Source organism: Ciconia boyciana, chromosome 8 (genome assembly GCF_034638445.1).
Source record: "Ciconia boyciana chromosome 8, ASM3463844v1, whole genome shotgun sequence".
NCBI lineage: Eukaryota > Metazoa > Chordata > Aves > Ciconiiformes > Ciconiidae > Ciconia > Ciconia boyciana.
Genome location: NC_132941.1, coordinates 10,976,211 through 10,998,174, shown reverse-complemented (window position 1 = coordinate 10,998,174; position 21,964 = coordinate 10,976,211). Strand labels below are relative to the sequence as shown.

The 21,964-nt window shown below is 38.2% G+C and overlaps 1 protein-coding gene across 7 annotated transcripts in view; it reads left to right on the top strand.

Moving 5' to 3' along the window:
• The window catches only part of ADAMTSL3 (ADAMTS like 3), a 189,326-nt gene that overhangs the window by 105,337 nt on the left and 62,025 nt on the right, over positions 1–21,964 (top strand). For all 7 annotated transcript variants that reach the window (XM_072871329.1, XM_072871331.1, XM_072871325.1 and 4 more), the window contains exons 7-10: positions 4,881–5,007; positions 14,057–14,131; positions 19,514–19,671; positions 20,665–20,776. In XM_072871329.1, coding sequence (XP_072727430.1) covers positions 4,881–5,007; positions 14,057–14,131; positions 19,514–19,671; positions 20,665–20,776 — 472 coding nt within the window. The remainder of the gene's footprint in view (positions 1–4,880; positions 5,008–14,056; positions 14,132–19,513; positions 19,672–20,664; positions 20,777–21,964) is intronic.

Below are 21,964 nucleotides of genomic sequence, written 5' to 3'. Positions count from 1 at the left end.
GAAGGAGGTCTAAAGCAATGGTCTAAGAAGCAAAAGCTGAAATTTCAAAACCTGATCCTGCACTGGGCTCTGCATTGGCAATTCTAGTCTATGTTTGCATTTATGTTTATTAAGAGAACACTCTGAAGGGGCTTTGGGATTTGCCATGTTTTTCACTACAGTGCTTTTTTTGCCAGTTAAAAATCTGTCACCTTGCAGTCCTGTCCATTTTCTCATCATAGTTAATTATAAACATCTCCTTAAGAAAGGAAGATCCTTGAATTTAATAGATTATACTTTGACCTACACAAATCAAAATTAACATGCTATATTAATTTATTTGTTTAAGTCTAATTCCTTAGCTGAAACCCTACTAAGTGAATAAGAGCTAAAGAAACAGCTGTGGGAGCTTCTGAGTGATTTTTGGATTCATATTTGCAAAAATATTTGTAGTGTTCCGTAGTCACCTCTAACATATCAGCAGCAATTTCAGTTTTCTCTTTCATCTGTATTACTATATTTTATACACTGACCTTTTGTTCTTCCTTTGCCTTTCTGAACCTACATGAACTATTCTAAGCATGCTGCAAAATATTTAACACCCTTCAGTATTGTCTTTCACAATAGCATACTAGCATTTAGTTTAGAAGTTTATTGAAGCAGATGAGCATTTCTGTTCACTGCTTAATCAGATGCTTTCTATCCTAGCTGCTTGTAACAAAACAGTATTATTCTTTTTCATATTTCTGTTTTTTCCTTTGGAAGAACACAGACAAATAACATTTTCAGGTTCTGTCCAACAATAGTAATGGATCAGACACCTGTTTCTGAAAGTAATGCCAATTCATAGATACCCCATCATGGACAATTTATTAAATGCACAAAGTACCCATTTCCTCAATACCCCTTTTATATTAAATTTCTGTTTATTGTTCATTTAATTACATATTGGTCAATATTCTCCCTGCTGCCTGAGGAGCTCGCTCACAACCTAGTCATTACAATACTTGTATCATTTTTTTGAATGATGGTATTTATGATTGCAGATTTTGTAAATTGACAGGGTCCCAATCCTTTCATTACACAGTTTGTATTATCATTTGTTTCATTTATGCAGCCTATGTTAAAATCACTTAATATAATTATTTCTGACTATGCTCTAAAAGCCTGCAGATGTTTTCCCAGTCTGCCTGTAATATTTATAGCTGATCCCTTTGCTCTGTAAACAGCGAGCAATGTGGGGTAAATTAACCCTAGCAAACGCCTAATCATGAAAATCATCAGACCTCTTTGGCTTGCTGAGATGGTGTATGAGCTGAGGAAGGCTGTTGCCATATATCATTTTCTTCTCCTTGTTGTAGCTTTGCTTGCAAAGACACATGTACTCTCTTCAAAATGTTTCATCAAACACTGCATTTTTCTAATAGTTATTGGCTAAAATATGAATACCTTAAATTCATAATGTTTGGTGTCAAAATACCATATGTGTTCGAGGCCTGATTTCCAAAGCTATACCTTGCAGCTTCCTGTTATTTTGGTGAGACCCATGGCTGTCCAGCTTGTTTGAGAAATACTGCTTCCTATCAAGGTTTCACAAACAGATAGAACAGGATAACTCCAGACACTCAGGTTTAAAATACACTCCACCCTAGTGTTCGCTCATTAAGATCCCAGGGTAGCAATACTTGTTGAATTAGCTCTAAATTTGAGGCTTGTCACATTAAAACCTGCAGAATTTTTGGGTGCTTCATGTTAAATAAAATCTGAAATTCCATGCTCATTTCAGGCCTAAGTTGTGATACTAATTTGAGTTATTTTCTAAATTGTGTTCCAGGATGTCATTGCTTGATACTCATATTCATAGCAGTTGATACAAACATAATCTTGGAAGGAAGTCCGCAGAGGGTGAATGCATCTAGCTGAACATATCGCCTTTGCTGGCAGGGGAGCCGTAAAGCTTTTCCCACATCCATGTCCCTTGCAGCTAGCACTCCTGGTTTATTTCTGTGGCATTTGTGTATTATTAAAAAATAAGCAATAATACTATATGAAACGGTCCTCTAAAGTATGCTGCTGTGCTGATTATCTTTTTTCTTACATTCCATGATGGACACAATAGTGCCTTGGTTTGCACGGTTGTATAATTTTTGTTATAGGCAATGAGAGTTTGTTTTCATAGTGACTGTGTGTAATAGCTCAGAATGTGTTTATTATTATCATGTTGGGCTTTAATGGGCTGGTCTTGCAAGTACTCTGCTTGCTCAATACCCTCCTCCAACCAAAGGCTTGCAGGATCTGTAGCCTACAAATACACAACAGCTTAAACTAATAAAAATAGCAATTTCTCACAGAGTATCACAATGTGCAGCTTAATTTTTCCTTTGAGAATTAATTGATGAGTGAATAAAACAGATTCTTAATATTTAGAAAATGAGATTACACTATGAAATTGAAATGCATTTGTGAGATCTGGGGAGAGATTATACTTGCAGTAGTTCTAACACTTTACACCCATGTGCTAGTACTATCTTTATGTGAATAAGAGGAGAAGCAGTGGAGAGCAATAAACACTTTAAAAGTCTACCCGAGGGAAATATAGACTCTCTCAGCTACTGGTATGGTCCTCATCATTGCACCATCTGAATGTTTCAGAATCTTTAGGAGATTTATTCTTGCAACATCCCTGTGAGGTGGGGAACTTAGTTATACCCCTTTCACAGACTGGAATCGAAAAGCACAGGAAGTTTTCAAAGGTCAAAAAGGAAGTCTGTTATGGAGCTGGGAATTGAAAGAGAGCTGTCAAGTCTAAGGCCAATGTGTCGAGCACTGTATTATTATATCCCTCGAAATTTTATCTGCTTTCTGATTCACGCAGTGGGCCAGTTTCTGTTTCTGAAATGGTGGTGTTTTCATTCATTTCTCAATGCTGATTGGTGATAAAATGGGAAGATAAGCGTGTTTAGAGTAATTTGTTTACAATCTTTTTGTTATTTTCTGGATGTTGGCGATGAACCCAGAGCTAAAGTTAAAAAAAAATCTTCAAGTGAATACTTTTAAATCTTTAATCCAATCCTAAATTATAGTATAGTGTTCCCACATAGCTTCTATGTAGTAAATAAGCACCTGTTCTGAGATGGTCTGATTTCACACACACGTGTGTTAATTTGTTTCATTTTTACAACTAAGTTTTTGTTAACACTAACATTAAATTATTTCAGCTAAGCTGCTTATTTCTTTTTAAAATGAATTCTTTGCTGGTCTACATAGGATGAAGATCTCCTTCAGTTGCAGGAATAAAATAATTTCCTGCTGCTAATCCAGAATTCTATGGTAAATCTGAACCCTTTAGTAAGGAGTTCAGATTTAGGAGTAAGTAAGTAAGTAAGTAAGGAGATGCCGTTCAGTGCAGCATGTCTCTCAACTGAAGTATAATAAACTATCCTCCATAACGCCCTCCTCTAAGGGAATGCAGGATGTAGGGAATTGGGAATATAAGGGAAAGGGGCAGGAGTTGGGAGGTGGGGCTGCTTTGCTGTCTTTTCGAGAGACACATGAAACTTCAGGATTACATTTCTCCATGTTTGGCAGCAGATGCGCATGATTTGTGTGGGGCGTGTGTCCCCCCCGCATGTGTGTGTTAACTCGGAGACTGGAAGACCCAACCCTGCCTATTACGTGCAGACTCGATCCTCACCTCTCCAAGGGGATCGTGTGTCAGTTTTGGCATAGCACAGATGCAGTGGATCTTGGCAGCTCAGACTGCCCCTTCCAAGCATTTTTATATAGGAAGAGGAGTGTGCTGGCCAATTTCAGAATTCTAGCACTGCTTTTAACTGTGAATTTCCAGAGTGCTTTCTATCTGTTCGTCAGTTTGGAGTTTGGTTAAATATATATGTCCATGATGAATTAGCTGCGCTTCTCAGGGACGTGTGGATATGAGAGGCGTATAGGCTGACTTGAGAAAACTTGAAGCTGCAGATCAGCTTTTTACCACATTACTCAGCATTTGGTACTCCCTGCAAATTTATTCTATGAAATGGTGAAGCGTAAGATAGGTGAGACCAAATATTTACCTCCCTTTCAGCAGGAAGGTGCTTTTAGTCAATGTTGTCTATTCTTCTTTGTCTTCCCATTCTCACTCCCATGCTTCTTGTAGGGTGACTGATACGAAGAAAATGGAAAACCTGGAAAAATGTTTTCATTGTAGTTTGGAGAGTTTTCAGTTGACAGTTTTTCAAAAACTTTGCTTTTGGAATTTTTGGCAGTGTTTAAGTTTGGGTGTTTTTATAATAATCATTGGAAAGTTTTACAGATTGGGTCTCATTCAGAAACAAAAAAAATCAAAAGGTGAGAACTTTTTAAAAACTTGGTTAGCAAATGTGTATGTGATTGACATTGATGTAAAAGGCAAATAGGAGGTCTACACGAATGCCAGTTAAATTTTCAATGGCCAAGACACTAGATTATGAGCACTGCCCACAGCTGTTTGTCTGTGAAGCTGAAGGCTGAGTGCCCTTTAAATATTTAACTTGGGTTATTTCATTGCATTAATCCTTTCTCAGACATAATTAAACAGGTGATGAAAAACAAATTGTAAATAACATAGTTGTCCCTTGTGTTGGAAAGAATAATGCTCAATGGTATTCATTCACATAAGTAGTGGGAAACTGATTCATATATTTCCTATGCTTGAATAGCTTAATATATCAGTTGTTGTGGTTCATCATTAAAATTATGGAAATGACAGTGTGCTTTTAAAATCCTAAATAGCAAGATATGCTTTGATAGAATGAGGCCAGCTCATAAAATCAAAAGGAAAACATAATAAATAAAATTCCAGGAACCTGAGCATGTCTACTACAGCTTTGCCCTCCTTCTGACTGTGGTGTTGATGTTGGCAGGCAGTAGGCTGTGATCGACAACTTGGGAGCAATGCCAAGGAAGACAACTGTGGAATCTGTGCAGGAGATGGTTCAACATGCAGGCTTGTGAGGGGACAAGCTAAGGCACATGTCTCGCCAGAAAAAAGTAGGTTGTAAACTGATCCTATGATAATTTATCCTTGACTATGTTTTCTGCTTGTATATTAACATACATATTGCAGAGTGTTGACCTTTTAACTATATACTTGTTTGCAGTTTTCCAAAGCTACTTATTCTAAAGTCTGTGCTAGATTAGTCTATTGAAATTCCATGAGGGATACCACACATTAGGGTATAGCTAGGAAAGAATTTGAGATATGCATTTTTTTATAGAGCTACTCAATTCATTCTATCAGGAATAACCATCAAGATGCACATCTTATTTTAGAGGGTATCCTCATGTTGCAATATGTGTGATGCTGCAGCAATGTTTTTAAATCATGGAAATATCGTATAGATGGTATTATGGAAATTGTGGCCCGTGATTGAAAGTGCCTGGTTTTCAACTTAACTTCACTTTTTTTTGTGTGTGTTTTGGGTTTTGTTTTTTGTTTTTTTTTTTAAGTGTCTAAAGACAGTTGAACTTCAGAGGCAAGTTAACTACTTGTATGGTACAAAAAGCACAAGGTGAAAGGCAATAATAATAGTTTCTTCTCTTTTTTTGTGTGTTTGGCTCAAATTTTGCCATTCTTCTAAAAATAATTAGAATCTTACTGTGAGTAACTCTTAGGTCTCAGTAGTATTGAAAATATAAGAAAGGAGGGGTATCAGAATTAGACCCTTTACTGGAGACAAGAGTCTGGCTGTTTTGATGTCCAGGCAAGGTTTGTCACATAGAGGCTCGTCTCTGACACTTCTGCTTTCTGCCCTCACAGATGATGCTCCCTGTAATCTCATAGTGTATATCCCATGTGTTTATCATATGAGACAGTCACCTCACATCTATTTTTTCTGTTTCTAAACTCACAATGTGCATTTGTCACATGGAGATGGAGCCTTTGAGGTTCGTTACCTTCCTGTAGAGCCACAAGATGCAAGGGTGATGATCTGGTGCTCTTAGAGTTAAGTCAATACTAAAGGTTAAAATGCAAGCAGATATTTTCTTTTAAATGGATGAAGCACCTGCCTTTGGCAGCTCCATATATTTTAGTACTGCTGTAGCTCAGCCTGCAAAGATTTCACTTGTGCCCTGATTTTGAAAGAGCTGTTGTATATTGAATCATGCTTAATTCTTATTGCAGTGCATGTAAATATTTGCATTTTTTTAATGCCACTGCTTGAAGCTTACACGCTTCGATGTGGATGTAACTTGAGATGCAATGTATATTATCTTAATGCTTGCAGTGTGATTACTTGTATTGATCTACAAGGTTTCATGTTAGGTTATCTTACACTGTGCAGGTGCATAATTTCTGTAATTCAATACATATGTGTAACAAAGGTAATCTAAATTAAAAAGTGAATATTTTTGTGGCAGCATCTTTTAAAGTCACAGAATAATTTTGCACAAGTCAAAGAGCCTTTTTTTACGTACCAGATGGGCTATCAGTGTCAGACTTTGCCCTGCCTTTACTAGGGGCCTTTTTTGTGGATGGGAGAATGTAGTTCAGTAATTTATAAAGTTTTTCATCCTGAAACGCTGAGCAAATGTCTTCAATGTTTTCAATGAGCTGGAAAAGAGTTTTCATGGAGGGCCGCTTTTTATTCACTTTGTCATATCAAATACTCACTGCTTCTGGTCGGCACAGAGCAAGCACTTGTGAAGCAGTAAAGACTGGATAATATTTTTTTAGTTACTACCAAGTTATATTTGTTTTGTGTCTATATACAGATAGATATAGATATATAGGTATATATACACACAAAATGTCTCTTCCCCTTTCTGATGTGGAGGTCAGCTGGAACAGAAAGGAATTGCATTGTCTATTCCAGTTTTACAGCAACAGAGATTCTCCTGGAGAAGGACGATTCCTGGGGACACCCTAGCTAGTTCTAAAGCAACCCAAACTAAACTTGTTGGATTGGCAAATGTGGTTGGATAGTTCATGATAAATGAAATAAAAATTCACATTTAATTGCTGCTTAGTATGTAAATACAGTAAAGACAAATTGGTAAAGGGGACCTGGTTTTGAAACTGTCATTTTGCAACAAAAAATATTAATTTCACTTGTGGTATTCTGGCACAGGTAACAGCTGGCTACAGCTGACATCACTTGGTGGAAGGTCTCCCCTTGCCTTGACCAGGTTATTAAGAATACCCGTGGTTCATTGTTTCTCTGTCATAATTCAGTGGCTCTTGAAGAGTTCTTTAAACTTAAAGATGAAGAAAGACTATTCTGGGGAAAGACATCAGTTATGTCAAGTTTTGGGTTTATCTTGCTCTGCAGTAGGCTAGATTATATGAATGAATTACCATTCACATAAGCAAAGCAGTACACATGCTACTAAAATCAGAACTTTTGGTGATTTTCTTGGTATTGTGATAGTGCCAAAATCTTTTTTGGGTCAAGTTGTTCAACACTATGGAAGCAGTTTCATATAATCATCCTCTGCGTGCATGAAATGTGGAAATAAAGCCATGCTTTCTTTGTGCTAATGTATCAGTGAAGGGAGACACAATATCTTCCAAATAGTCATTTGGAAGCTTTCAGAACTAGTGTTGAGAAGTAAAATACCAACACATGACAGACATGTATTTAAGAGGGAGCTTGTAAGGTTGTGAGCAGGATGTAAATTTTATTGTGCAATGAGGCAAATTAAAGAAATGGAAGGAAAGCAAGAGCCAAAGATTTTATTATTTAAAAAAAAAAGAGACATAAGGGAAAATAAAAGTGCCTAGTTATCTTGGTCTTTATTTTAAAAAAAGAAATTTAGGCATTGATAGCAAATGATTTCTCATAAAGCACTCACTTTGTTTTATTATCTTTTTTATATGTTTTTACATAAAATGAATGCCTTTCTTTGATCGGAACGCTAAACAGCACTGAAAGAAAGCTTACTGTTTTGCAAATATGAAATGAACTGTCATTTCAAAAGTTCTTTATTTTTTCCACTAACACTTAATTGCCTTTGAAAGACAAAGTAAGTTAGACTTCTGCCAGCAAGCCAGATTTTACATTCTGGTAAAATGATTAAAGGTTTGACTAATGATATTCAAACAAAAAGTGTAATAGGTTGTAAAATGTACCGTCCCATTGGGAAATGAGATATCATGGGCCTGATGTTTCTAGTACTATATGCATGGAACTCCCATTAACTCCACTGCACTTTGTGCACATGGAAAAATTGTAGGATTGGGCCCTGATGTCTGCTTTCTGCACCATTATTGGCAAGAAATGGTAGGAAAGTGTTCTGGTTCTGATACCAAGGAAGAAGAAAAGATGCTGGTTCTGAAATTAATAGGAGTGAAGTTGAAGGCACAGACTTGTCCTACCCTGGTCTTATTTGATTCTCAAATTGTTTGATACTTGCAAGTTTTACCTTTCTTAACTTTTTGCTAAAAGCTTCATACAAAAGCTTTCAATGTCGATAGCTTTGTAACTGTTTGAATTTCTTCTTGCCATGCATTTTATTTCCTATGGCACTTGTGTAATTTACCATAGGTCACTTATTGTCACATGTTTGTATGTCATCATCCCCAAGGACACTTAACCAAAAACCTAATTTCACTTTGGTCATTTATCTAAACAGAGGCCTTCTGCAAGGCTCCCTGTTCAGTATCATCAGCTGGCTTAGTTTTGTGACAACTTGCTACCTCGCATCTTTTTCCTTCTTTGAAATCAATATACATGGAGCTAGTAACCCCCATTGTCAAGGTTGCCTGATACTTCACTTTATATGAATGACTTTTTGCCAAAATTCAACAGCTGGGTCAGAAACTTTCCATGCCAGGTGCTGAATGTTTTGGAGAAAATTCAGCCAAAACAACTCAGCATATTCCAAGGACACAGCAGAGAAAAACATGTTGTTTCCCACTGTCAAAACATTCCTGAAACCTTTTCTTTAGTATGTCTTAACATCCCCCATTGTTGGACTTGATCATGGATCAGGGATTTGAAATTTGGCAGGCAATGGTCTTCTGGTCATGGACAAGTCTTTTGCAATATCTGTGAACATCAACACATATTTTACTACAACCCTTCAAAAAAAAAAAAAAAAAAAAAACCCACCAAAAAACCCAACCCCCTTTTCCTTCAGGCTCTGTAGAGGCTTCTTGGATGTTAACAGCTGACATTTCTGAAAACTTGTCCTTTTAAGTGTGCTCTAGCTTGTTACATGTCCTAACTGCAAACAGATCATATGTGTGCAATCTCCTTAGAATAAATTACCATGTTGTTCTTCCAGAGCTAAGCTATTAAAAAGTGTCCTTGAGGTTGCTCTTGCTTTCTACTTTGCAGCAGTGTAGAATGGATACCATGAGATGTACTCTATGATGCTTTCTGCCTCACATACGGGCAATACAGAAGAGATTTTGTGGAGAGCTTCTCACTCTCCCAAGCTTCAGACTTATGAAGGAGGGTGATGAGATCACATGAGGAGAGGGAAATACAAGATGAGACTAGATGAACAGAAAAATTTGACATTAGTTCATACAGTGGAGGAAAGACAGATATGCGAAGGTGGGAGGAGGACCTAGGACTGGCTGTACAGATACATTGGGTCAAGGAAAAAGAGGAAGAGCAGAAGACTGAGATTAGATAAGGAATCTGGGCTGGGAGATGGAGTCAGAAACACTCGGAGAGGAAAGGGAAAAATCAACTGTATGTAGAGCCAGGAGAGGGAATTGGGACTGGTTTGGCAGGAAAACTGTGTGTGGGGAGGGATAGAATGCCAATACATTAGCATTTCAGTTTGGATAAAGAGTATGGTTTTTGAAGCAAATTTCGTCATGGCCCTAACATACTGCTCATCAGTTCACACCATGGAGTGGTCTTGGAGGGCATAAACTGGATTTTTTTGGATGAAGCTAAACCAGATGTGCCCCAGAAAAGCACCTAATGTTCTCCAACAGCTACTGAATATGCAGCCCATGGCATCAGACTAGAGTTAGTCCAAAGTGAAGCACCTGCAATGTGTGTAGTGTGGATGCTGGGTCTTCAGCACCTACTATTTCAGTCTACAGATCCGTCTGGTTTGGTTGGTTTACTTGGAGCTGTTATCGGTAGTATGAAGCCTCCTTTTTTACTTTCCTGATCTCTCTTGTCTTACTTGGAGAAATTCCTGTGTAAGAACATTGGCTATTTCATTATTTATTTCGCACTGCATTTCCTTGAGATCCATTTTCTTGATGGGCTGCTTACTGTGTGTCTTTGTACATTCTCTCCAGTGCATACAAATTTTAGAAGAGGTGTCCAGAAGTAGAAAGGAGTAAGTATGTAACTAAAATGAGTTGAGGCCACACTGTGTGTCTCACAAGCAGGTTACCACACCTTAGAAATGCTTACTCAACAATGCAAAGAAGTGGCACTCTCAGATGAAGAGGCAGCCTTGAGTCATAAGACCTGCGGACAGAGGGATGGACGTACAGAGGAGTGGGAGAGTGTGGGACCAGAGAGGGAAGGACAGAAAGGATGTGCCCATACAGATTTTGCAATGTGACATTTAGGGTCAAGGTGTCTCCTAAAGAGTATGTGTTTGGCTTTGCACAGATGCTTGTCATTAGGTCAGCACATACCCCAGCACCAATGTCTTCTGAAATTATGTCTAATGTTAGAGTGGATGACAGAAGCCACTGCAGTAAGACTCCAAACATTTTGAGCTTTTTAGTTCCCTTGTGCTGGTAGTTGTTCCCAGACTATTGTTCTTTGTATTTTGAGAGCATACAGGCCTTTCATCAGAGCTGGAGGACCAGCAGATAAGTGCTGAGCAAATACATGGAAAGCAACAGTTTTTATAGGCCTGAAATAAACCCTCTGCCCTGCTGTAAGAGGAGAGAGGGAAAAATCCCAACTGGCCCATATGTGAAACAGTAAATGGGTCCACCATGGCCCACATGGAAAAATAAATAAAACCTGCTGAATTGGATTGAGCTCAGGAATGTGGCTCCTTTATTTTGATCCTGGGGATTAGCTCCCAGTCTTACCATAGCAGGGATTCTGATGTTGCTCTCATTGAAATCCAAAATCTAAATCCACATTAACACCATAGAAACGGGATCAAACCTTGCCATCTGAAGTAAAAGCAATCCGTGAGCTTAATCAGCAAGTGCTGTGTGTAGTGTGTGCACACATGTGCTGAGAGAGTCCCTGGTCAGAGCAGAAAGCCATTGCAAGCAGGTGCTGGAGAAAGATGACCCTCATGCCCTCAGGAATCCCTACAGGAGAAGCAGTGTTAGAATAGAGAGACAATATCTCACCTGTTTCTCAGGTTTTAAGGTGAGCTTTACGACTCTAAAATCAGATTTTACAGTCTAGTATTTCTGCATGTTCCAGATGACTTGGGGCTTATTTGTTTTCAACTTTAGACAAAAGTCAGCAATTAACTTTCAAAGATACATAAATAGTGGGGGGGGGGGAGATAATTGGTAATTCTAAGTATAGATTTCAGGGCAGCAATTTCCACTCATGTTTTCATAAGAGTTCACTGCTTTTAACACTGTGGATCCTCTTGATTTAATGGGAAAGGTACGGCATACCCATTTTTAAATGGGTTTAAAGGGCCTTGTGTTCCTTTAAGAATATGAATTATATGCTTCAACAGAGAACTGGAGACCTTTGGAATACATACTTTTTGGAGCCAGACCTGGACAATCGTAACTACTGTTTTGTAGGAAGTTAAAGGAGAAGGTGGAGTCCCTTAGGTCAGCCCTGTCCCATTTTCTTCCATTTCCCCATCTCTGAATTCCAAAAATCTCAATTTATTTTTTCCTATAATTTACTTCACCTCATGGAAAGGCTGCCCTAGGTCATAATTATCTCAGTCAGGTTACAAGAATCTCCTGCTGTCAGACTTCTTGACAGGTCTGTGGGGCTGCAGAGGTTGAACATTGCTGTGGTGTTGAACTTAGTCATCTCCTCTAATGCAAATAAAATACTTTCTGGTAATATTGTCTCCGCCGCAGAGAAACACCAAATTTAGCACCCCCATGAGACTTTTGGACCATATCAGAGAGTGCTTCGGGTGAGGGTGGAATGTCTGTAGTATTGCTAAAGGAATGTGAAGCATCCTGAAAAGGGATCAACAAGGCCTGCCGAGGCGAGTGGAGCTTGCTGTAAGGAGGTGGAGGAAGCACAGCAGAAAGACCCTGGTTGTTCTCAAGAGGAGCAGTCCTACACATCTCTGCACATCTGCAAATCTGGGCCTCGTCTGTTCAGCGCGGAGTGCCCTTGGTTCCACTTCAACACAGCAGTTGCATTTATTCAGAACTGGTCATAATCAGACTCTTATTTGAGGTTTTGTGCTGTAACTGCTGGTTGGTTGTCAAGACGGGATACAATTCCTGACCAAGTAGGGACAGATGGGCCCCTCAAACCTGCTTTCTCTCAAATACTGTAGAGCACATATGAACTCAGTAGTTATTTCCTTACTTTAAAGATATACACATCCACTACCTTCTGGCTATCTTTAGCATTCGCCTGATGAAAAACCAAGATGCAAAAAGATATTAAGTGGTTCAGTAGTTAATGTTTTTTCCAGGGCTCCTTAACTGTATTATTGTTCTTACTGTAGTATTTTGCACTCTGGTGGAATACCCAAGTATGAAATTAATAAAGATCATATTTTATTACATCCAAAATAAATTGTTATATTTAAATGACCTTCCTAGAAATTGGCGATATAAAAACTGTAACATAAGAAGGTGTTTATTTCAGAAAAAATAATTGCAGTATTTGCTTGAAGTATCCTGAACATTTGGCAGGTTTTCATACCTATGCTAAGGAGATGTAAACCAGAAGCTGATAATTTAGCATCTACTATAAAAGGGTCCAGTTTAAAGTGGAAAGAAACATTCTTTGACTATTTTTTAGTTAAAACTAAACTCAGATATTCTTCCTCTAAATATTGTATGTGTAATTCTGGAGCCGATGTATCACTGACCTTCAACTCGCATTACTTTTTGAATATGCAAAAATGAACTTCCTCTACCCCAGCCCCTAGATATACGTTAATGCCAGCACTGAAGAGAGCACCCAATGGGGCCATTGAGGCAAGACCTGCAACGGGCCCACGTTTGCAGGTCCTGCCTCAAAGAAGATTTGCAGTTGGGCCGTGATGGAAATGGGAGACAGCACTTTGGTACTTTGTTGCTTGGACACTTCTCTTGTCCTTTTGTGGATATCCCTGTCGTGCACTGTGCATGCCCTTTTCTTGCACTGCTCTTGTTGGCATGAAAGACTCTGGTCTATTGATTTGACTGTTAACTCAGTTTGCTTGGGCAAGTCACAGATTTCCTACATTTGAAATGGAAAGTAATAACTTTCTGCCTTTGTAAAATGCACCTAAGTAAGTGTGTTGTACATTTATATATGAAGAGGCCATTCGGGCAGCCAAAAGGTGTTTTGTATTGACATGTCCTGTTCAGGGCTGGTTTGGTTTATAGTTAATTCTAAATTGAGACTCTTACTGGAAGGAATGATCTTATATGGTAAGTTAGAAGCAGACACTCTGTTATAACATATATATTGTAGCTAATATATATTTGCTCTTAACTGGTCTGTAATTGGTTAAGGGTTAGTGTTAAGTAGATGATTTATTTCCTGTAAGTCCTGCCACTTATTAAAGTTGTGACCTGCAGCAGGAAATGAGGTGTGGGCAGAATGAGACTGAACAGCTGCAGATTTTTGTAAGGGGGAAGTACTACTTAGCAGATTCCTTATGTCAATTCAGTGATCGGGAAATAAAACTAGGACAACAAAGTGTAAATATGTTCCTAATACACTACTGACATTTCAGTTGTTTTTGTTAATAGCAAATAATTTTCCAATAGCAAGAAAGATTTACAAGACCATTCATAGGTCTTTAATAGTTGCATAGCATAGCAAACAGACTCAGTATACTGTACTTAATAAAATAACATATGATTATTTTTAATAGAAAAATTGTGAAACCTGTTAAATATTTTCTTAGACACATTTGACAGTTTTCAGTCTAGTTATGTGATGTGCAAATTCCCTGATGCAAGATAACTTCTAAAACAGTTCTTTAATTTTCCTAGGGGAAGAAACTGTGATTGCTGTACCACATGGGAGTCGCAATGTGAGAATTACCCTAAAAGGACCAGCACACCTTGGTATGACTGAGCTGTTTTATGTATTTATTCATAGGCAGAAGATAAAACCAGAACCTTGTATCTGAACTCATCCAAACTTTGGGAATATGGGTAAGATCATGACCTTGATTCCTCTTCCCATCTTTAATATCCAGCCTGGAGATAGTCCTACAGAACACTGGAAGTCCACTTAGTAAAAAGAAATAGTATACTTACTGGTGGTTTCTAAATTTATTTAAACCAAGTAATTCTTATATAAGATGTCTAAAATAAGGTATACTCTTAAACTACATGCAAACAATTACATCAAAATTACTTTCAAAGGGTTATGTATGGGATCAATAGCACTTGTATAACCCAGCACCAGATTTCTGTTGAAGAGTCTGAGATAGTGTAAATAGTCCAGTTGAAGTCTCACTTGGTCAGTGAGCAGCGTTCGAGGAAAAGTAATCTAGGTAAAAATGAGGTAAGGTAAACAAAATACATAGACTACACAAGTCCTGTTCCCTTGCAATACTTTTGGTCATTACATACCAACTGTGAGAAACAGTTTGCTATTCTGTTAGATGTTTATTTCCTAATATTTTCTATAAGGCTGATGGTAGTATCTATGGTAATTTATTTACCCATAGGCCTATTTACATAAAGAACTAATCATTTCAATGATACGTGGGACTGCCGTACCAACCAATGAAATAAACCATACATTTAACATTTTGAGCAATCTTTTATTAGTAAAAGTGGAAGACTTAGTCTTAATCATATAAATAAAAACGACTTCTACTGCTCTGGGATATGTAACTAGAAGATAGAAATGCATTCTATTTGAAAATTACTCATCTATTTTTTTGCTTTGAAGAATATATTGTCATTTTCTTTCAAAGAAAAAATTGAGTAAGACTTCCACTTTACAGCAGCTCAAGAGTGACAATAACTTCTAGATATAACACTGATATCAACAATGTACAAAGCTGAACTGATCTTGAAATAAATAATATTAATGTAAAATTGTAGCAAGGGATGTATGAAGGAGTGATCCTGACCAGTTCAGGTCAGGATTTTTGGTCTTTCTTAAGTAGTTCAGCAGAAGGAAGTTGTTGTTTCAGCTTCGTATGAAGAAAAAGTACTAGATTCAGTGGCTCCTGGGGGATTTCTGGAAAGCTCCTGAGGAATGCAGCAGCAACTTGGTAACTAAGTACAGAGTGCTCCTGGCTTCCTACCCAGGGTGGTTCCGTAAAGAAGCTGTGGCTTGGCGTTACCTTTGTTAGCTAGCTCTCTAGCTGGATGAGAATTGTGAAATGTTCCTTTAACCACTTCCCCCAGCACATCTGTTTGCAAATCTGTGAGGATTTAGACATTTGTTACTTAAAATTAAAATGAAAGAGGTGAAAAACAAGTGAGAGCTGTTGTGGAGAGGGAGGTGGAAATTGCTTCTGGCTTCATAGCCAGCCCTTCAGGAACCGATGTTCTAGGGGTCATGCTTTGGGACAGTTTGCTTGTCCACCTTTCTGACTGTATGTATGTTTGTGGTTGTTTGTCACTTAACAGAAAATATCAAGTGATCTTTGATCTGCAACTTCTTTGATTTCTGTGTGGGTATGCTGGTATAATTAAAGGCAGAATTTAAAAAATAATCACCTATAATTACAGGCTCCATTTGTCAGAGGTGTTCCTCCTGGCTTGTAAGGAGTTGAATTTAACAGGTGGAGCAGGGACTACTTATTGTAGAATTTTATACTGCCTCCTGTTGCCAGTGTATATGTGCTCTTCAAGTAAAGTCAGCAGCAATAGCGAGTGCTCGAAGAGCACTATGGAGTGTCTGGCACTTTTCCCTTTATCTTGTGTTCTTTTGTGCTTCATCCTGGGCTTTATGATCTGCTCTTGTTCCAGGGAAACACAGCTGCTGGACTAATCAAAAATGGAAATGTGGTTGGAGATGTAGTGCATAACAGATTTGAAACAAATAAATGCTCTGAACATTGTTTTACAATCAGCAGCTTAGTGTTTTAGGAAAGGCTGCATTTCTTTGTAGCTGATAAGAATAAGTATTTTGTTTGTGTGTATGGACACTTTAAGACAGGCAACAGATTCACCAGAGAGCAAAGGTGTTACTTTGGGTTTTTTGCAAATAGGTCCCTCTTGTACTGCTGTCTGCTTGGGTTTTATGAATGATTTGGTGGAAAATAACCAAATAATTAGTACAAAAATGGTTATGAATAAAATGTTTCATTGTGTTGGTTTTGTTCTTGATTTGGACTGTATTATGGCTTTTCTGGCAGTTGTTTTAAGAGCATTAGAATCAAAAGAAAGACTGAAAGTTCCCTGAAATTAATCCTCCAGCAGAAGAAACAGGAAAACCAGAAGCTAATATTTTTACAAGTGGCTAATGCTAGATAACTGGGTTCATGAACCTAGGGAGGTTAAACTTCACTAAAAGGAACTGAAACTTTCTTCCCTTTTTGTCAATTTCTTCTCCGCTTGCAGTGATTCGCATTACTTGACGGTATTTAGCTATACATCTATGCACTGCTTTGTCTTTTGACAGACGCTGAGAGGAAGACCAATGTTGCTTGCATTTTTAAAAGAACGCATGTTTTATTTTGAGTCCCTGTATTGTGCTATCTACAAATGAATCGCATGGAAAAGAAAGAGCTCTTGGGTAGCAAAATGATTTGCTCCTCCTTGCACTGGGAGCAGGAGCTATTTCCCTGGGAATTCTTCCATGCATCTCTCTACACAGTGAGGTATCTGCAGTGGGTTCCCCATGCCACACTGCCCTACTCCTGCCTGCCACTAAGAGTATGGGAGGCTTTTGCGGTGGGTCTTCCATCCGCAGCTGGGCAAGGCATTTCCATGCGGAAAAGTGTTCTTTTTACCAAGGTAAGGGAAGTAACACAAAGACAGGCTGCTATACATCTTTGGCACCAGTGATTATCTTGTTAGGCACAGAAACAGGTGAGCACTCAAGAGAATTCCCTGTCCTTATGACTCTGCACATCTGGAGTCCTGAAGACCCCTCAAGGAAATGTTTCCCGAACTTAGGATGGGGAGGCTTACTCCTGAAGTCGAACTTCCCACCTCTCCAGGATTACAGGACCCTGCAGAACAAATAAATGTTTGGTGAATTCTTTTCTGAACCTTGCCTATAAGCCAGCTGGTGAAACCTTTGTTCCCAGTTACTCCTCTGAAATCAGTAAAGTCATTTTTTGGGGGGAACTGCTCCCTAATAAGAATTATTATGTTATGTATGTGTTACATACACTAGATGCTTGGTTTTACTCTGTTTTAGAAGCCTGTGATGACAAGCACTAGATACTACTGAGCAGGAATATATTGCATCAGAGGTTATCCATTGTGCTGTGGAATAGCTCCTCATCTCCCTGTGTGACACACTTCTGGGAAAATCTGAGCAGCTGTTTTAAGCTTCACTGACATGACCTCCAGAGATACAGGCCATCACTCTGTAGCTGGACCTTACAAATAAACACATGCTTTGGATTCAAATCTAGTGTAGCCCTAACATAAATGTATGTCAGCTCTCAGTAAGTTACCGTGTTCGTTGCTGAACAATATTCTTGGTTTGTGCTTAGAAAAACATACAAATTATGTTTTTATTAAGAAAATTAGCATAAAGACTGTAAAGTAATGCAGTTCAGGTCACCAAATTAACATCTTTAACATCGTTTTTAACAACAGCCAGATAAACGCTAGTTTCAAAGGGGTCCTGTACTCCTGAGGATCCTACTGACTTTATGTGGAGTTGGAAGTACTTGAGGTTTGCTGATTTGACTCTTATTCAACGAAATGACAGAATAAGAGGCACCATGCAGTAATACTTACTGTTAAGCAGTGTAAGTTTGGGGTCAAGGCTTGCAGAAGCTTAATCCAAGAATGCCGAGTTCTGGTTATTTAAAAGGTTATTTTGTAATGCAATCAGGAAAGAAATCTTCCATAAAAGTGACAAACAAAAATATGTAGTAATTGTCTAAATACTTGTTGCTTTTTCTGTGATTTGTTTATATCTATTTGTTCCCAATGGAAACACGTTGGACAATAGGGCACTTTGATTCCCAGAGATTTATTTTTTCTCTTTGACAAAGTGCATTTGATTCACCACTAGATTCCTACCCTATGATCAACATAAAGTCACTTCCTAGAAACATATCCTCCCTTAAACTTCCTTCCAGCCATGTATGTGATCTTTGTTATACCTATGAGCATAGTGGAACCTAATGCTTAGAAACTTGGGATAATGTTGGTACCTTTTCAAGGAAGTTAATTTCTTCTAGAATTTCTTCACTCTCTCTGGGGATGCTCCAGAATGCATTTGTATTTTAAAAGATCTTAAGGAAGAAAACAGTAATGATGGACTGCAGCATTCAGAGTATGTTTTCAGTGCAGGTAAAAATAGATGCTCTTAACCTAAATTATCTAGCCTGAATGAGGTAACTCTGTTTGAAGTACCAAAAAAGGCAAGGCAGTTGGAGAAAGCGGGTATTTATAGCTCGTCAAAAGGTTCCTTGTAGCTAGCCTTGAGCTCATCTGAGATTCATGCCCTTCTCATGCAGTGCTCTGATAGATTGTAACCAGACCAGTGTATTTCAAGCCATGCATCTTGCTGTGTCTATATGCTGTATTATGCAGAGCCCAAAATTCTACCTTCATTATGAATATCTTCCTTTAGCTTTGTCCACTTATAGTTCAGTCAGTTTGCTGGAAGTGACTCAATCCTAAAATGTTTCATCTGTCTTCTGGAGGTTGTGGACTGTTAGTTTAATCTGTTTCCAAGGAGTGCAGAACAGCTCAAAAAGGGTTTTCATCACCACCTGTTCTGAGAAAGGGACATCCCTCCGGCAGTGCTGCAGCTATCCACCTCCTGGCTGCGCTTTTTGCTCGCATGGGAAATATCCAAAGTTGAGTTAATGACCTCTGGAATGGGTAGAGTGATACAGGTATTGAGGTGAGTGTTTTGTGAGTTTGACACCATTCAGGCTTCTCTGGAGACTGATTGCTGAATTTGCTAGGCTTTTGAGTTGTATGGAATTATGACTTATTTTTCTGTGTATTGATTCTATCTGTTTTGAGTTTCTTTCAGTTTTTCCTGCTGAATCTATTGCCTTATAGCTATATAGAGCACTTGATGTAGGAAAAACTGTCTCAGAACTGCTTCTGGTATGAAAGAATAGTGTGTTCAGGCAGATATTCCTGTGCTGCCATGTCATGCATTTATATATCAGCCTATAATCTAAAGCAGCTAATGTTCTCACAGATATTCTGTGTGGGTTTTTTAATGCACATATACGGCTGTTACTTGCAAGGCAAAGTTGTAAACATTACTTTCTGACTTCCTTGAAAATAAAAAATATCCTGTTTAAGTTTACTAATTGCATGTTTCTTCTTTAGTTATAGAGTCAAAGACACTACAAGGAGACAAGGGAGAGCACAGTTTCAATGCTCCTGGAACATTTGTCATAGAAAATACAACTGTAGAATTTCAGAAGAGTACAGACAGGGAAATCGTAAAGATCCAGGGACCTCTTGGAGCAGATTTCATTATCAAGGTGGGATGTGTGTATGTACAAATCTACAAAGATATTGCAAGTATGTGCAACAGAGTAGGTGGCTGTCCATCAGGTTGTAGCAATACAACAAAATCTTTTAGCTAGCAATAAAGGAATCTGAATTACGGTCCAGAGATAATTTATACTAAGTGTATCCAAACAAATTAAAATGTTACAAGGTTAATGTCTTTGCTGTGGCGTAAAGTACCACAGGATCTTTAATGGTAAAAATGGCCAGGACTTTTGTTTTAAGTATTACTGAAAGAATAACAGCGTGATCCTGTGCAGTGGATTGGTGTTAATCCAACTGAAGACTGCCACCTACTGAATCTGAGCATTGCTTCCAGCAGCCCCCTAGAATGTCCCTTAAACATCGCTAATGCAGCTACTGACCATTTCTAATCCTTTTAAGTTTCTCTTCTACCCAGACCACATACGAATGGCTTGCATCATACATGCAGATATGTATATGTAGAAACATCGATATTTGACTGCCAAAGGAAGATAGTCATACAGTTTTCCATTGGAAATGACAGGTGTTTCGGTATTATCACACCACTTAGCTATATCTGTCATGTTGTAGAAATAGACTTTCGGTAGTTTTTATTTTGCATCTCTAATATCGCATGTTCAGTTAGACTTGCCTGAATATGAACCAGTGTGCTTTAATCAATCATAGACCTCCCTCTCCAGCAAATTTTAAAAATTTTGCTAACAAAGAGATAAGACAGAGGAATAGAGTTAGGAACTTTGCCAATCAAGGATAGATAATCAAATAGTCACATTAGTACCTTGAATAATTTGAAAAATAAAGCAACATACAAGTGTTTGACTATTGGAAACTTAAATTTAATTGTTACTCTAGACTTTCTAGAGGTTTTATGCCTGTTATCACATTACTCTCTGCACTGCTATTATATATGAATTATGTTTTGAAATGACATGAACAGTGGAGTACAGTATACACATGTGTTGTAATGGAAATTTCTTCAGACCAGGTACTCTGGATCAAAAGAGAGTGTGGTTCAGTTCTTTTTCTATCAACCCATCAGTCATCAGTGGAGACAAACAGAGTTTTTCCCCTGCACAGTGACATGTGGAGGAGGTAAGTAATGGCAATTCTTCAGGAGTGTTTACAGCTGAAAATTAAAAGTGGCTGATTTACAACCTTCATTCTGCATTTTTATTGATTAAATGTTGGTGTTTCTTTGCACACTGGTGGTTCTTCAGAAAAACAAATGACAGAGTAGCAGGTGAGTTGATTGGTTAAGTTAGTATGAGCATAAGTTTTTTTTACACCTTATATTACTGGAAGTCATGTTCTTCCATGAAGAATGATTGTTTGAGTAAGAACTTTGACTAAGTGATATGACATTAAAAGTGGAAAGTGACAGTTCATAAAGGATATTTTGGGGAAGTAAGCAAAGAAATACAATGAGATTTTAAAATAAGGATAATCAAGAGATGAAGAAGGTATTTCTGGCCACAGTAGTAAACATGGGGGAGAGTTTTAGAACATTTAGTTTAGAAATTAGTTACACAGAAAGCAGAATAAGTAAATAGAATTTAAAAAACATCAATACCTTTGGTTGTCTGATCTTAGACACTTAGTCCTGATGGTAGTTAGAGCAGCAGGTAGTGTGCTGTAGTGTCTACTCCTGGCTTAAACACTACAGCTTATGAAATGGTTAGATGAGGTGCAGCTCAGCTCTGCTACTGCTCATCCAGCCCAGCCCACTGCTCGTCATGTCTGGTGCTGCAAAAAGCGTGACCTCATGGCGGGAGGAGTGTTTGACATTGTAGATAGCTATTTCAGTTCAGCTAGCATTACCCAGGTCACCTGAAAAACAGGCTGGGATACTAGTGATACTGGTGTAGTGATTTTCCTGGAGAGTACAAATATGGTTTAAATAGTTACTTGCGACATGAGTAAAAAGAGTAAAAGATGTTTAAAGCACAATGCAGACAATATATGTGTATAATATGTAGTTCCACAGGAAACTACTGTATCTTATAAGATACTTGGCCTCATGAGGTGTGATTCTTGCTGGAACTGTGAGTGGCAATATATATCCTCTGATGATTCCATCGCACTGTGTTTATGAATTTTTCCCTAACCTATCTGACAAGGGGAGAAATGTAAAGCATCACAGTTATTTTTGATGACTGCATGTAAACACTGGATAACTCAAGGGACATATTTACCTTCAAACTTATTGGCTCAAATCCAGCCTTATTCAGACTGGTGTTATGGTTTGAAAATTATAGCTACATGTCAGTCTCTTTGAAATTA